This window comes from Pleuronectes platessa, chromosome 8 (assembly GCF_947347685.1).
Source record: "Pleuronectes platessa chromosome 8, fPlePla1.1, whole genome shotgun sequence".
In the NCBI taxonomy this organism is placed as follows: domain Eukaryota; kingdom Metazoa; phylum Chordata; class Actinopteri; order Pleuronectiformes; family Pleuronectidae; genus Pleuronectes; species Pleuronectes platessa.
In genome coordinates this window covers 19862996-19881088 of record NC_070633.1, presented here as the reverse complement: position 1 = coordinate 19881088, position 18093 = coordinate 19862996, and the positions used below count along the sequence as shown (strand labels likewise).

The 18093-nt window shown below is 39.4% G+C and overlaps 1 protein-coding gene across 1 annotated transcript in view; it reads left to right on the top strand.

Annotated features, from left to right (window-relative positions):
• Nucleotides 1-1359: 1359 nt before the first annotated feature.
• mrpl11 (mitochondrial ribosomal protein L11) overlaps nucleotides 1360-18093 on the top strand; it is a 38058-nt gene continuing 21324 nt past the window's right edge. The window contains exons 1-2 of the mRNA XM_053429566.1: nucleotides 1360-1471; nucleotides 13810-13969. Of these exons, the coding sequence (XP_053285541.1) occupies nucleotides 13847-13969 (123 nt within the window). The 5' untranslated portion in view covers nucleotides 1360-1471; nucleotides 13810-13846. The remainder of the gene's footprint in view (nucleotides 1472-13809; nucleotides 13970-18093) is intronic.

Genomic DNA, 18093 nt, shown 5'->3' with positions numbered 1-18093 from the left:
CGATTTCCTGTGTATTGTTTTCTTCCCCATCAGTGTGCACATGAACATCGACGTGTCATGTCATCACAAATTTTTTCATGAAATGTTGTCTTGTGTGAAATCAGAAAGCTCCAGCTCCTTTTTGAGTAATAATTTAATTCAGATAAATCTAAATAAAGAACACTACATTCACTATTCTTGACCGTTAGCAACTGACTACATGTGGAAGAAAAAAGAAGCATGTTCCGATGGTTATATATAATATGGCTCCATTATTACATTTACATATGAATGTATCCTTGACTGCATGCTGCATGATGTAGCCTTAAGGTATGAAACATGAAAATGAAAAGATAATGGTCTAAAATAAGTTAATGCTCTTGAAATCAAAAATCTTACATATTGCCCAAATAAATCCTATTCCTCATGGACAAGTGCAATGTACTGTATTGTAGAATGAGTTGACTATATCTAATTAATAATTTTAGAATTTCCCCTGGGGATCAATAAATCATATTAAGAAATCATAATTAATTTATATATTATGTTTTACATTATTAATCTGCATTGGCAAATAACTAAAGCGATTGTGTAAGATCGCATCTGAAATGATATTGTAATGTAAGTGTAAAGTTTAAATAGTATTTGAAAACAAGAGTTGCTTTAAAAGTAGAATGAAATGTTTCTAGAATGTCTAAATAGTTGACGGGGAATTTTCTGTTGGTCAACTTATCCATTAATTTATGAAAAGCCCATTTTCCCCTGCTACTATGTCTATAGGGTTTTTATATTGTGTTTTATTTACATTGTATATATTGGTAATTTTTTTCGTGCACTGGGCTGGTTGTACATCAAATTGCCCTTGAAGGATAATAAAGATTTCCTGTGCTGCAAGAGCAGAAGAGGAGCCCAGCAGTCAGCATGGCCTAGGATGTAGAGTGGTAGTTCTCAAACAAGAGGGTCAGGGGTTCAATTCCCACTCTTCCCCATCTGCTTGCCGAAGTGTCCTTGGCAAGATACTGAACCCCTAAAATTGGCAGCACTTCAACCATCTGTTCACTGCACAATATCTTAGACTATGTAAATTTAAACCAAATATAAAAAAAAAATTAAATATAATTTTTTTTAATTAAATTAAAATAATTAAATATGAAAAAAAGATATGTCTCGGGGGCACCGTTGAGCCGATTTTCACCACTTTTGATTTTCTGCAAATTTTGGTAAGAATTTAAAAAAACACTTAGTGGTACATCTAAAAGGAAATCAGTAATTTAAGAAGGATTAAGTAAAGGATTAAATCCCAGTTGCTGAAGTGTCCATGAGCAACATTTCAGCTCACTGTTGCCTGGCTGGTGCTGCAGCTGCTCCTCCAGTCCAGCAGGGGGCAGGCCAGGGATTTCCAGCAGCGGACAGTGGGCAGCGCTCAGTGATCCAACATGTCTGCGCCCTGAAGGATGCCGCTGACAGCGTGAAGGTGCCGGACAACCCGCAGGTATGGAGACACGAGGCTTCTCTCGTCGCTTGTGGTTTAACCCGCTTCTCTCTCACATGTTGTCAGTGTTTTGTTCAAGGAAGTTACGTATCCGCTGCCTCCCGCAGATATGTGTGAGTGAATGTGTCGTGAATACAAAGTGCTGCTTCCGTGAGTCACGTCCAGTTTAAATGAAGTGTTGGTGTTTTATTAATGAACTAGTGGTGTTCACACACACTGAATCGTGCACTAATGCACTAATGGATTCACCGAGTCTTCAGAGGAAATAACAAAGTCGTGTGTGTGTGTGTGTGTGTGTGTGTGTGTGTGTGTGTGTGTGTGTGTGTGTGTGTGTGTGTGTGTGTGTGTGTGTGTGTGTGTGTGTGTGTGTGTGTGTACTATATTTTTTAGTTTTTCAAGTAATACAAGGTACTAACAATATCCAATTTCCTCAGCATCTTGTTATTAGTAATAACATTTTGCATGAAAACAAAGAGCCACAGTTGTTTTGGGAGATTTATGTATTTGTGTTGTTACCTTGAGCATTTTAGTGTTTGAAGGAAAACATGTGATCTGCCGACTGGGCAATCCAAATCTGAATTTTTCAAAGATTGAAAAAAGTCTGAAGAAAGTCCTGGAGATTTGGAATACAATTAATACTCATGATCAATATTTCAGTTATTTCTAAATAATTGAGTCCATGAAAGTCATGAGGCTGTTTATTGCCTAAAGCCCAAGAAGACATATTAAGTTTGATTCATTTACCACAGACGATTTTTTGTTTAATATATCATTTAAAACTATTGAAACCGGCAAATAAAAACAAATCTGACCTGACATTTACTTATTAAAACAAAATTAGCATTTTCTATTTTCTGACTTACTTCTGAAAACTTCACATCACTGATGAATGTGAGTTGCTGTAGTATTGTTTGTTTTTTATTTTGGTGTGAATATTTAAATCATAAAGAGGTCATTTAGGATCTGTACTCTGCATACAAACTCAGGTCTGTCCATCTTGTTCTGCATCTGCCTGTTTTTTCCTTACAAAGCTTAATATTCTCACCAGCACCAGAAACTCATGTTTCGTAATTGTTAACAAACGAATCAGATTCACATTTTTCACATCAGACTTTTAACTTTGGAAAAGCAGGGGTGAACTGATTATACTCATTATTCTTTTATTCAAGCAGTTTAATGCAGCAATGAATACATTATTAGTTACACCAGTGTATAACTTCAACTATTACTTTCCAAATTTGTGGATTAATCTTGTTGTGCAAATTACTTGCATAATTCCTACAATTAATAGTGAAATCTTGTTATCTCTTATCTACAAAGCTTTCAGTTTACAATGACTGATTTCTAAAGTTCAATTCATTTTAATCAACTTTTCATCTGAGTTCATCCCATGTTTGACATTTCAGGATTTCAGCTGTGAAAACTGTATTTTAGTTTCACTCTCTTTACTCAGTCAGCACCCAGTCACATTTATCTCCCAGTCTGTAAAATTTGGAATCTGCTAATTTAAATCAAATCCTAATTGGTCAGTTTGTACCTAATTGATTTTTATATCCTTGAAGATAAATGAGGAAATGCTTTTCTGTTAATGATTAGAGTAGATTTTCCTTAAGCTAGATAATAAAATCATCGGAGGACCTACAAAAAGTCCTGTTAATAAGAAACATCTGCTAAAGGTCACCTAAAATAATTTATACCACTGAAACTGATTCTTATTGGTTGGACGGCAACTTTCATTGACCTCATATAACCAGACCTGCAGAGCTGGAGTGTGTGGCTCTGAATTAATGAGCTTAATTAAATTGATTAAACTGTTATAAGCAGCAATAGTGACTCTCTGCTAAAGAGCCTGCCACTATGAGGATTTTTTTAGTAACCACCTCCAATGACCTAAGATTAGAGTAAAATGCTTCTCAGTGAGAATCTCAGAGGTTTCATTTCAAATATGTTTGATGTTTTGACATCAAAAGCAGTTGTAGGAGGAAAGAGAGGACTATTTCCAAAAGGCTGCAGTGAAGCTGGCCTGTTTGGTGACTCATCATCCCTCCAATATTTCACTCATATTGAGGCCATAAAGCCGTATTGAAAAAGGTTGGAACCCCTCATTACCTGGTGCATATGTTTTTATGTAAGGTAACATGAGGCCAGGGATTACTGGATATTTAAAAACTTATTTGATGGCTTTGTCTTTGCTAAATGAATGTAACTCAGTTTTATAACGACACTGTCGAGGAAACTATATTTGCTGTACCTCATGTGGTCTGTACAGATGAGGGCCAGGTGTTAGTTTTCTTTTGTATTTGGTGAACAAAAAATCTTTAAATGCAAAAATGTTTGTCTTTAATAATGAAATTCCAACACTTTTGGACTTTGTTCTTGAGGTGTAAAAAGATTAAAGGCACATTCTGGTTATATTTGACTTTGTTTCGACATTTTGACTTCCTTCCTGACATTCCGACTTTATTCTCGAAATGCCAAATGGAAGAAAGAACTCCTCGTCTCACTTTTGTTTTTATGCCCTAACTCTCCTCTGTAGATCTGTGCCTCTTTGATCTTTTCAGCTCATACTATTGGAAAATCGCTGAGTCATCCCCTAACTGCACATCCTTTCCTGCTAAATAAAGATCTGATTTGCAGAGTTCTCATAGCTGGAGAGACTCAGGTTTGCCCCCTGTTAATTCTGTTGCCATCTACAAAGTTCATGCGCCCTCATCCATGCTGTTATATATTAATACTTTGCCATTATTCTGAATATGAGGTCTAGCTGCAGCAGGGGAAGGGCATATGGCGGAGTTCACAGTGTTTACTGTCACATTTTGGCTGCCGTCACACTTGGCTTGCTGTTTCCGAGCTGTAATTCTGAAGGCCGGATTCTGTAATGTCAGAGCAAAGTGCGCCCACGTGTCTCCTCGCTGGGATGGCTGCAAAGCTTCTCCTGCCATTGACTTTGACTGCATTGTGTTCATCATTCTCTTCGTCTCCTCCCACTGCTTGTTTGTGCGTTGTTGCCAATTATCCCCAACAACATCAAGACGTTTGATGTTAACATCTGTGAAAATATCTTCTGGCTCCCTTTTCCAAATCTAGGTCATATAAATCATGAATCCATATGTAAAATTCAACATGTCCTGTTGTGAATCAGAAATTGCAGCAACTATAGCCTTTGTTTCATGACACCCCCGTCAGTGGTGTTGATGTGCTTTGTGCTCCGACACTAGAAGAGATGACAGCAATCAAGCCACCACATATACAACACTGCCTGTCTGCAAAATATGTCAGAGTACGATCTGAACTGTGCGCTGTTTTCTCCTCCCTACATTTCTCATGTACCTTCTCTCCTGGCGACGCCTCGTTATTGCTGTTTGTTGCTTTTTCAGATTTATTCCAAGCGTAGGCAGTTTGTAACACTTTCTGTCTTGCCATTCAAACATGATGGAGTGAGCGAAATGTAATTCAGGGTAGCCGGTAAAGAAAACGGCCTCCCTGGGATTTTGATCACAGGCAAACGGAGATAATACATGCAGGGTTTTTCGACTGGGAGTCATCACTATTCAAGTACAAGGTCCTGGATTGAACCCGAGCTGCGGTGATGGGCATGTGCTGCTTCAGTTGTCAAATTCCTTTTTCATACAACAGTAATAAAACGGTGTAGAAGACGGCTGCTTCTCTTATTAAGTGTCGTATTCCGGTGTTCCTGCTTAACAACAGGGATGCAGGTGAACTTAAATAACACATTTGGCCAATAGGACCACAGATTTCAGCCGTACATTGTGTTATTGATGAACATCTCAATCTAAAACCAGACATTAACATTGATATAAACAGCCCCCACTTCTCTGTGAAGACTTCCTACAAGATCTTGAATGTGGCTGCAGAGATTTATTCCTATTCAGGAGTTTGGAGTTGAAGCCGAGCTCACAGTTGGCACTCGAGTCCATAACAAAAGTGGTGATGTAGAGCTGAGGTCAAGACTGTGTGCAAACTAAAGTGTTGGGAGTACATCACAGCTTAGTATATCATTGTATGCTGCTGCATTGACATATCCCTCAACTGGAAAAATAGAATGGAGAGTGTTCTGTACTTGAAGAATGAAATAAGACCTTACAGGATGACGTGTTTTCCAGCTGTAAAACCTGCTGAGAAGAGATGTTTAGTTTATTGATTGAATAGTCGATTGGCAGATAAGTAGCCAAAAGTCAAACATTAAATGCTTGCAGCTTTTCAAAGGTGAGGATTTGCTGCAGCTTCTTATCTTACATCATATCGTGGTGGTTGTCACTGGGACTCTTGCGTGCACTCTGGCCCCCGAGTACACAAGAGCATGAGTGACAGTAAGAGTGCAGACCCATGTCTCCCTGCCCGCGGCGAACTGCGTGATCCTCCCGGGAAAGCAGACACCTACAACAGAATCCATGACGAAATGTGCCTTCTTGCAAGGACGATAAAAACTTAATGGATGTTTTGATTTCTCCCGATGCTGTAGAGGGAGAGAGCGTGTGAGGGAAAGAGTGGTGCACCCGATTCTACAGTGAATCAACAGTGCAAAACAAAAGTTTAGAGACCTAATGCCATTATGAAACTGTGGCTGGACGATTCAGATTATGACCGCAGCCTAAGTAATTCATAGGAAACCCTTCAGCCCTGTCTGTATTACTGTAATTGTCAATCATTAAAGGCATAATTAATAGAAAAATTTAAATTCACTCTTTATCTACTCACCACTTTGCCATTGGAGGGGTGGGTGAAGTGTTTGAGTCCACCAAAGACTTTTGGAGTCTCAGGGGTAAACAACGCAGCAGCCGGATCAAATACAATTGAAGTTCTCATTTTCAGTACTAATCTATACCAACATAAAACGCATTTAACATATTCTTCTAAAGCATTTTTCCTCAGGATCTATGTTAAGTACAAACTTGGCTAAAATGTAGATGGTCAACGGAGGCATCGATTTGTGAATATTGATACAAGACACGTTGTGATGGATTTTACCTTAAAATATGCTGAACACCGAAATCCGTCGCCCTCTAGTCCGTGATTAATACTTTTGGCCCCGTCTGTCCTCACTATAAGAATATCAGCTGAATGTAAGATGAATGAAAAGTGCAAATGGCTTCTTCAGAATATATTTGTCAAGATAACTGTACTCTAAATGTTGAATGTGAAGCATTTATCACTGCTTTATGCTTGATTTGTAGTTTTAACCGAATGAGATCTGGTGTTAACTTCAGGCTATGTGATGTAAAATGGCTTTATTCCTTTAAAGTGGGGAAATTATCACTTATTGATTTTTTTCACGGGTTCACATCTGGGTTAAACCTGGTCGCTAAAGTCCCCTTTTTTGTTCTTGTGGGATCTCTCGGACTCTTCCTGAGTTTTTCGTTTTATTTGACTTGCCTTTTGCGCTTGGCATTCGGCGATCAATAGCTCCGGGAGCAGAGTTTGATGGGATGAATACTAATGTGGTGGAACAGCATTGGCATATAACTGGCTCACTATAACTGTATATCTGACGTTATCTCTTAATCTCATCCAGGGTGTCTCTGGTGGGGCTCAGTGAATGATCACAGCCCGGTACATTTGTTCTGTTTGGTTGCTGCATTAGGTTCATCGATTACAGTTAATCTGCAGCTCCTAATTCATAACACGGTGGCATCTAAACAAATACTTCATCGCAGAGTTCCCTGCTGCAAGCGAAGGTCTTTCCTGTGCCGTCCTGTTTATTGTGCTGTTAACAGAGATTTGGGTTATGTGTTCAAGGACACCAGTGATTTATTGTGGCTTTAATGGCATTCAAACCTTTTTCTGCAAAGATGAGCAGAAAAATTATATTGATATTAAAATTTTACTATGCCTGTTCTCTTTTTCTATAGTATCCAGGGACTTGTCTCAAAGGTCTTCTCATGTTCATCTTGAATTTGTTTGGTTGCAGAATCTTGTTGTGGTCAAGGAGATCGTAGAAGTGATGTTCACATGAGTGAATTGTGCCACTACCATATCTTATTGTCTAATATTAAATGTAAAGGTGAATGCTACCACTAGATGGACTGCAAAACTAAGAGTTGAACAAAACCAGTCGTCATAGGCTGGTTTAAGTCTTAGTGGAATATAAGAGGGAATGTTCTCCTCTTTCCTGTAATTTCAAGGAATACTAATCATGGTTTCTGTTTGGAAATTGGTTGTGACCAATCTTTATCTGTTTAAAGAGATGGGAACTCAGCGGGTTTCTCTGTTAAGACTGAGTGATGGGACTGGAATAAGAATATGTCAGTTCTTATCACATTATCACAGAATTAAACCCCCAGGACCTGACATGTGTATCAAGTGATGGATCACACATTTAAAACCTAACCTCGGATAGAAGCTTGCTCGAGTAAATTTATGCTAACGAAAACCCTCCAAATGGGTGCCGGGAATTATCAGCTGAGCTGTAAATACTATTTTTATCACACAACACAGAAGATTAGGCCAGTAAGTGAAAGGAATGCTTCATGTGTGCACAGACAGGGATGGGTAACATGTATATAATCCTGTCAAAGACATTCAAGCGTGAACGTTATTCCCACTCTCTCCCCTCATTTCCTGACTTTTTAAAAATCGTGTCCCATATATTTGATTTGATTTACAACATTTCCTAAAAAGTGGCCTAATTAATCTTGAAATAAAGGGATAACTACCACAGTAATAAATGGTCTCGAATGTTTGACAAATTTATATCGTCTCTGCAGAATCTAAGTCTTTTAAAATGACTGGCAATGAGTCTGCAGCCATGATAACGACTCTGTAATACTGTACTTGAGATAGGCATAACAGTGTTAAATATTAACATCAGCATGTAAACCATATTCGCCACGTTAACACGCTGATATAATAATACTAACACTAAACACAAATAAAGGTGAGGCAGACGAGAATGTTATAAATTTTGCATATTTGATTATAAACCAAAATATTTGAACTGATTTTCAATTATGATGATAAAACATTCACTAGTTGTGGGACATTTCACCCAAAACTACACATGTCAACCTCATGGTGGCGCTGGATCACATGACAAACACGCAAGCAAAATCCGTCCCCTTGCAAAGTTTAATTCATTAATCATCAATTTAGATTCTCAACAAATTTCGGAGCGCCTAGCTGCTGTTTGCCAAACCAAACCAGACGGGCGTGCCACCACTGCACCAAGTTGGCAAGCTTCTTAACACACAGTGACAGATGAAAGGACAGTGCTGGAGATGCTGAAAGCAAACAAACACAGCTCAACCTTCAGGCTGTGTGTGTCTGCACCAAATGTTATCTGTGATGAAGATCAACAAATCTTCTCCCAGATCTGCCTCACATCCTGCCTTCTTTCTAAAAGTGGCCACAGCTCTGGACTTAAAGCCAAGAACTGATGAACTTGCATCAAAGAAAAGATGTCAGGTGTCTGCCAACTTGAATGCGTCTTGTTTACGTCTGTTGGCTGCATGTGAGATTAGCTGCAGTGTTTCGGATGTTTGTGTAGTCGATTGCCTATCAAAGTGTTGCGCTGTTTCTAAATTACATGATCAAAGATCTTTTGCTTTGATCCTCTTGACTAGTTTTGTGTTCAGGCAGTTGAAACGAGCTATGTGAGACTTGTAGACAAAACAAAATTAAATATTTATCATCTATTTCATCAGAATGCATTTAGTTTTATTAAATGCCTTGTAGTTGTCCTATCCGAGCCTGTGTGGTTTCTGTTGACATGTTACTGGCTTTATGTGGATCACCATCATCATCAGGAAATGCATTAATATCATCAAAGATATATAAATTGAATAAAAGCATATCAATAAACAATAAATGTCTGGCCAACGACATGATTCTCTTTTCCCAGAGTTTGGCTCTTAGTGAAATTGAGATTGAAACCCCCGATGAAAAGTCAGTGGATCACAGTCATTAGGATTCACTGTCTGGGAACAAGGTTTTTGTGCCAGTCCATCAGATAGATGTATGGATGTGAAGTACAAGTTTGACCTGCACATGGCTCTAGATGAAAAGTCAGGGACTCGCCAATGTCATTAGTATTCATTCTGTGGCTGTAATGACTATTCTCTCAGTTCCGAGTCTTACAAATTACAATTCATCCAACAGTTGTTGAGACATTTCACTCAAACCACAGTGTCAGCATCTAGGGAAGTAGAGTGAGGGGTGGAAGAGAGTGTACACCTCCAACAAGGCCCAGCAGCTCCCACTGTCCATGAATCATTCTATGATAAAAAGTTTTTTTTAAATGCCTCAATCCGTACCCTGATCTGAATCCAAACCAAAATTGAATGGGTTCTCCCAAGACCATACAACATTCCACCAAGTTGTTTGGTGAACCATCCTGTGTAAACAACTTTAATCCCATTAGTAGGTAAATAGACCGGCAAGCACACATCTCCACCAAGGCCAAACAATACCACAAATTAAGTCTTGTTCTAAAAGAAAAAAGTAAGGGGTCTGATAACCTAAATCTTATCATATCTTTGTCATAAAACATAGTTAAAGAAATGGGAATTAAAATCTGTATCTTCACCAAAATATAATTGGTTGTTCCCAGGTCCAGTTCCCATCCTTATACCAAGTTTGGTGGAGATTGGTTTGGTAGTTCTTGTGTAAACCTGCTTGAAATTAAACCGATAAATAACCCAGAAAATCGCTGGTGAAGACAGAACCTCCTCTGCAGAGGTAGAAACACGTATTTGTGTCAGTTTCAAAGCACAAGTCAGCAATACTAGCTGTAGTCCGGGGGGCTTGAGTTTCCCAACCCTGCAAAGGCGGTTAGGATGAAAAGAGGAACATGGTAGCTGAAGAGAAACAAACCAACCACAGACAGCTGCTCTAAAATAAACCTGCATTCACCCTCAAACCTTTTGTCTGAGTGTTTCCTTCACAAGATTATAATGTTTGATTCCTCATTTCATGCGACAACACAGAATCTTTTTTTATGAGAAAATACTGGACTTCATTTTCCTCCTTTATTTTTAATTTAGCGGAGCTATGAAGGTTATTTGATCAGATGTTGATTCTCTGTTGTTGCAGCTGCAAAGCACTGAGAAGTAGATTATTATTCAGCTTTTGTTTTTCAGCACGCTGTAGTAAAAACAAGATGTGAAAGAAATAAAGAGAGGAAGACCTTTTTTACATTGAGACAATGTTCTGGGACTTAAAAATCAAAGTAATATTTTATAGGACATCTGTAGTAACCTTGACTTTTAAGTAAATAACGAATTCCGAATCACCGCTCATGTTGGCTACTGCTTGGCTCCCTAATGAAGACTAAAGAGAGCCTATTAGCCTAAACAACAAACAGCAGTGGGCATCACCAGTGCAATTAAGCCAGTTTTTTTAACAGCAAACTGATTAATTTCTTTAATCAAAGTCAGCTTTATCCTTGAAGTGCAGTCAGTATTAATTATGTTGAAACCCACCATGGAAGCTGCTGCTGTTGTATGAAAACCTGTCAGAAATGTTCAGACACACTCTAATGATGAGGATGAAAATGTAATTGTTACACAAGGAGTCTAATTTCATATTATCTTCTCACAACAGTTTATGCAGACCTGCACATTACCCTGACAGGTGGGATTTTTTTCCTCCAGCTTTTCTCCCGTGTGCTCAGTTTTATTGACATGTTTACCTCAGTCAAAGGTGTTGTGTTTCCGTCCCTGGTAGTTTGTTTGACAGGCAGCACAAACGCTTGAAAACTTCCAGATTTCTTAGGCAGGCCAACAAACTTTATCTTGTGGATGTTGGTGGTAAAAGACGATTTATTAACCAAAACAGCAGGAGCTGATAACCAGAAACCTGGTGCCAAACCCTAAGGGAATAATTGTAAAGACATTTAAGTTGAAGTGTGGGGAGAAGGAACGACAGTGTTTGCTGCAATAGCAATTTGCAGGACATTTGCGCTGTTTTTTCTCTCTATTGTTGCTCACTTGACGTTTCTTTATTAGGCAGTAATTTAAATGCTGGCTTTGTTACGTGTCATTTATCAAGCATGTTTTAACAAAGTTCTCTTACACTTAAACTCTGCATGGCCCTGACAAATTGCTCTTTCTGTGTACTCCTTGTTATCAACGACGCCGTTGCCAGTAATTGCCGAAGCAATGTAATATTCTGCCTAAAGAGCCGCTGAAAATTGTCTCTGTTCCTTCCAAATTACTGCAGCTGTGATTTGATTATTCACAATTCCCAGCAAAACATTATCCCAGCTCCGATTGTACAGGTCTGCGCTGTGTTTCCACCCCTGCACAGCTGATGCTGCTTCATTCCTTGAATCTAATGTAAATTCAGCCGTGTGAGACGTACTGTCAGTGCAGTTGTGATGCCTTATGTAGGTCAATTCTTCTTCAGCGCTCACTGCATGGCCTTGTGATGAGTGATTTCATTTTGTGTCAGCGAACTGCGGTTTTATTATTCATACTCTGACTGAGATTGGAGTTGCGGTGCATTAAAGCATGACGCTGTCATTTCCCCTCTCTCAGAACTGTTAGTCCCTTTGCCCCAAATTGGAATTAAACCCAACATTTGATGCTGGACCTTTTTTTTTTCTATCACTTTCACAAAACTCCAGTTAAACCTCATCTCTCTCTCTGGATGTACAGTGTTGTTTGTTTATGGATATTAGTTTTGCACACACATTCTTGTACCTCTGTCTTAGCGAGGACACTCATTGAAATTATGCATTCCCTAGCGCCTCAACCTTAGCCATCACACTATATACCTAACCCTATCCTAAACCTAAAAGCAAGTCTCAAACTTTTAGCAGCTCTTTTAAAAAGATGATCTCGCTCCGCCAGAATGTCTGAACTCTTTCCGAAGCTTTGGAATCTTGTCTTTCCGAGTTGATATCTTTGTCTGTGTCTTCTACGTATATGACACCTCTTGTTAATCCTGAGATCTTAAAAGGTTTTGCATCTGTTGCATGTTGGAATTGTCATCAACACGTCCACTTGCTCACGGAGAATTCTCCGAATGATCTCCTGCTAGTGCTGCTGAGCCTTTCACATAAAGCCCCTTTGGACAAATTCAGGAGATCATCAGGAGATCAGTGCACGTCTGAAAGCAGCTTCTGCAGCCTTCCCATTCAGTCTTCCTAAGTATCTCTCTCATTGTTTGAGAACAGAAGTGGACTCTCTCACTCCAGATTTAATTCATATACTGGTCTGTATTTTCTCACTGGCACTAGTGCAATACAAGTTTTCTACAATGAAATTGCAGAACACATTAGGTGAGTGGTAGTAGTATTGTATGCGAGTCGCTTTGTAAAGACAGATCTTGAGGGAATTCAATCTAAATGGATTCTATTTAGGACTCTTCTTGTGGTATGCAAATCAGCGTAAAGCCCCTACAAATATTCCCTCACGGTGGCTGCACTTTAACGGATGCTGGATAATCAGCAGCCCAGATATAATAACAACTTTTCTTTGGAGCAGTTTTCCCCCCTTTGTTGCTCCAAAGCAGCGTGAGGTCCCATATATCTTTTCTGTACTGTCTCTTCTGTTGATCTAATTGGATACCCTCTGTTGCCTACAATGAATCATTGCTGGACGTCTTCTCTCCCCTCAAGTACTTATTTTTATTGAATGCAGGGTTCCCCTGAATCACAAGGCTCAACCTTAAAACTTGTATTTGTCCCTTGGCTCCACTCATTGATCTTTTTTCTTCTCCCCTTTTTTTTCCTTTGGAGCTGTGTCAGTATCAGTTTTATTCCAGCAGAGGATTACAGGCGTGCTTTTATGTGTTCTGCCTCCCTAGAGAAAGGCCAGGGGTTCAGGCCATTCCCCTGCACTCCACTAATTGACTCCTGATTTGGCGAATGCATTTTAAGGTGGAATGAAAGAGCCAACCCCTGTTTGCGTTGGTACATGGCGATGACACCTCTTCTGTGTATTAGTATTGGTACTTATCCTTCCTTCGGCCTTGACTCTTAACCTCTACTGGTGCAGAGGAAGCTCTGCTGCAGCACAGGGAGTTTAGCCACGACGCATCAGAAACAGAGGTGAGGCGATGGAGGCGTTTTGGCATGCACTCCATGATTTTTCTGTGAGAAGTTTAAGTCCTACCAGTTTGAGGTTCTTCATCATGGCTAACATCTCAATCAGCGGCTGATCCTCAATACAAACACCTCCAGGATAGCTGCTCTCACTAAGCAAATCGAAGGGAAAGATTTTTTTTTAATTACCTGCCCACTGCAGAATGGAAAGGCACGGGTTTAGCTTGTGGGTATCAGTATTAACTCGACGGTATGATGTTTTAATGAGCCCGGAGTGTGAATGATTTGTTGTGTACGTTCGCAATGCTAATTTGTTTTTCTTCTGCGTTTTCAGTGAATGGATCTCAGTTGACTCGGAGGCAGATTTAAAGATGTCAAAGATCTCCAAGGCAGCCAAGGCTGTGAAGAGATTGGACACAGGCGGTATTATCCGAGCTATTGTGAGGTCAGGGCAAGCATCCCCTGGACCCCCCCTCGGCCCCATTCTGGGACAGGTAAAATTACTTACGATTTCACTTCATGTTCTATTTGCTCATGCCGAGTAATCAGGAGTATTACCTTAATTGCAGGAGCAGGGCTTCATTTCATCAACTGACCTTCTGCGTACCCTCTCTCATTAACTGTGAGACAACCTGATCCTTCCCCATTTAAACTTTGCCAATCACACAGTTGCTCAGTCACCTCATCGTACATCCGCAACCACCGCCTCCATCTACCCTCATATCCCTCTTTATATTCCCATTCTTATTCTAGTCGCACAGCTCCGTTGTGCAGGTGGGTGCCACACTCGGCCTCAGTCTGCAACTATTTTCTCACAGTTTCCAGAGTCACCGCCATCGGCAGCAGCTGTCCATACACATGAGCCTCACTCTTTACAAGCCAGCTGACGAAATGGGATTGGACATGTGAAGGTCTTGTCTTAAATTCCTGTATCAGTGTCTCTGCTTCAATTGTTCCGGAGAGACAGCTGAGGTTGTTTTGTGTTATATTGCTCAGGGATGCACCACCACCTGTGCCAATTCTAACTAGAGTAATTTATGTATTGGCTTGTACAATAATAAAGTAAGTCAGCAGTCGAAATGTGGCAGTGGAAAAAAAAAGGTTTGGATTTAGGGGATGAAAACAACCAATTATCTTTTGCAGTAAATACATATTTTGAGATTTTAAACTTAAGTACCTTTTCAACTCATGAACCGAATTTTGTTACGGTTCTCAGAAACATATTCCCTTAAAATGTTTTCCTGTAAATTTATATTTTATGTCACACTATAAAGTCACAATCTGCTGTAATGGTCATTCAGTTATTAAAATGCGATTGTCTTTACAAGATTGAATGAAATACGCCTGTGGCTCACTCTGTACATACAAATGATCCAGTTAGCCTCTTTAATGGACAGTGCTCATCAGGCTTGGATGCTGTTGCACACTTGGAAACCAGATCAATTCTCACAGTTAATCCATCTTGGTGACTTAATGACGACACTCAGAAGAGAATGTAAAAGTGAATACAGCTGGCAAGAAAGGAGACACACGCAATCCATTAAATCAGGAAATAGAAAGTGTGTAGGTGTCAAAAAGGAGTTAACTTATGTGAAAATATCACATTTCTCTTGTCTGACAGGAGCAGTCCCATTACTTAATGTTGCTGTACAAAATTACATTCTCTGCTGTCACCAGCTGCACGGTAAAATAAAATAATTCCATGAACCCGATCAACCTGGCAGACTGTGACTGTGATTTAGTGATCAAAATTAATATTAGTTTAAAGTCATTTGAAAAAAATATCTCAATTAGTCTTGAAAGAAACATGAACAACAATGGAGCAAAAATGAAACTCCCATGGCATTGTTGCTCAAACACTTACGAACCATTAATCAATTACCATTCCATATTTCTCAATTGGCTGTTTGGTTATTTGAGTGATCTTTACATCTTCTTTTATGATATTGTCAATAACTCTCCCTCTGTCCCTTTTTCTTTTTGTCCAATAGCTTCCTCCCACCTAGTTTTAATAATGAGGTAACTCAACCACTCAGTCATACAACTTGGCCTCAGACTCTGTTGTTTTCTCTGTCTACCCACTGCATTAGTTTTCTCTGCAGATGACACTCAGAGTTTTTGACATCAAAGAAGTAAACCGGTTGGGAACCAGCCTCAAAGCTGCACTAATCAATAGTTTGATTATTAACAGATCAGAGAAAGTGTAATGTTGAGTTTGAGTCTGTGTGTGTGTGTGTGTGTGTGTGTGTGTGTGTGTGTGTGTGTGTGTGTGTGTGTGTGTGTGTGTGTGTGTGTGTGTGTGTGTGTGTGTGTGTGTGTGTGTGTGTGTGTGTGTGTGAGTCTGTGTGTGTGTGAGTCTGTGTGTGTTTGAGTCTGTGTGTGTGTGTGTGTGTGTGCATAGTTTTTTTTAAACCCTGTGTAAATGCATGGTAAATATAATTTATTTATAGGGCGTATTTCTTTTTTTTGTTGCATGTATCACACATGTTTATGTCAGAGAATCGCTCTTTCTGATGAAACCATGAAGATTGAGCATCGGACTCTGTTTCACTTAGTGTCGCTCGAGTACTGTCAACCTGTGTGTGTGTGTGTGTGTGTGTGTGTGTGTGTGTGTGTGTGTGTGTGTGTGTGTGTGTGTGTGTGTGTGTGTGTGTGTGTGTGTGTGTGTGTGTGTGTGTGTGTGTGTGTGTGTGTGTGTGTGTGTGTGTGTGTGTGTGTCGTTTTTTTAAACCCTGTGTAAATGCATGGGAAATATAATTTATTTATAGGGCGTACTTCTTTTTTCCCGTTGCATTTATCACACATGTTTATGTCATGCCGACGAGGATATATGTTCTGTGCTGCTGGATTTGTAAATATGGAGATGTTGGCTAACAAGTTTTCTTCATCAACTGGTGATGATGTGTGGGACTGAAATTGTTTTCTCCAGAGTCTCTCTCTGAAAATACACACAGACATTTTCTATCCAATAATAAAGAGCGGGATTTAATCTCAGCCTATTGCAGCATTTTTTATTTCGGCTCAGAAATACAGCCGGCAGGATTGTAACTGCTGCCAAGCAAAGAGGCCATAATAACCCAATTTTACCGTCTCTGCACTGTTTACCAGTTAGATGTATAATAGATTTTTTGATTTTTACTGATCACATTTAAGGCTCAGCTAAATCTGCCTTCCTTCAGCTACACTGGAGGCCACCGATGCAGAAAGAAACTCGCTCTGTCACTCAGCCCTGGACTCTGGAGGTCGTTGAGTTTTTCTCATTGGCAAATCTGTAGCCTTTAGTGCCACAGGAACTTTTCGACCTAATTTGACACGACAGAAGACACTGCACACCTGTAATTTCATATGCAAAAACATCTTTTATAGAAAACATTTTAATCTTGACAAACAGAAGACACACATTTTGATCACAGCAATCAATATTCATACATAAACACTCCAAACAATAGCAATCATGAATTTTGTATCAATGCTCTGTGATTCTCATATCATGTGAAACTAGTTGGAGTGACATGGCTGGTATGTTCTCTCACCCCCCAAAAAATGCTGCTGTTGCGATATTCTGAAATTCACCATTCTGCCTCCTTCCCAAAGAGGCTACGGATAGAATCTGATCATTTCTGAAAAATGGGAAACGTGTGACAGCTCTAGACATGCAAACTAAGAATAGTGGTTTCTTCACCAACTTCAACAAGTGCTGTGTGTTCGTTCCTGCCTGTCTTTCTTCGTATGGTCCAACTCCCCTTGCAACATATGTTCCTGGCTCTGTCCTGCCCAGGTGATCGGTTTCTGTTTAATTTGTGAATGCAAGGCTACTATTGAAAAGACTTTTAATGTCATTTTTCTCACTTTCAACATCCCTGTCAGTTTGATGTTTCTGTCCTTAGGAACTGTTTTCTTGCAGTTTGTCCTTTCTTAACTGTTTCTTTAAATTCATCACCTGCTACGAAAGTAAAGTATAGAGAGAAAGGTACACTGGTCACAGGCTGCAGGTAACAATTGTCAACCCACTAACACTCGGGTGGAAGTTGTCGAGTGATCACAACGTTCCTTGAGGATTTCTTCTCACCTTCAGCACTAAGACACTGGTGCTGCTGTGTTTCCAGTTTGTGAACGATTATGTGTAATTGAATGGTTGAACGAAACCTACAATGTAAAGAGCTTTGAGTGGTTGGCTTTGAGTGGTTGGCTGACTTGGAGAGTGCATATAAATTCATTCACATGAGCACTCTTAGTGTATTTTTGAGGTATGTGTGCTTATTTGAGTAAATCCTTTTTATGTTTCATTTATTTCTTTTTCATCACCTTCAGAGGGATATTTATGTTTTTTTTTCCAAAATGTCTATTTGACAGCTATAGTTATTTAGCATATTCTGATTAATAACAAATCAGGTTTAATCTACCAGCAACATCCAAATTGCTTTTACCTCCTGCAACAAGATCTGTTGCCTATTAATTGCTTATTAATGCATCAAAGCATATAATGTAATGTTTGTTATTCTATAATGAGCTATTGTGCATATCTTGATTCTGCACTGTGGTATTCATATTTTTAGTTGGTAAGATTGATACTTAAGTACTTCTCACCTCTTTTTATCTTCACAATGGAAATATAATG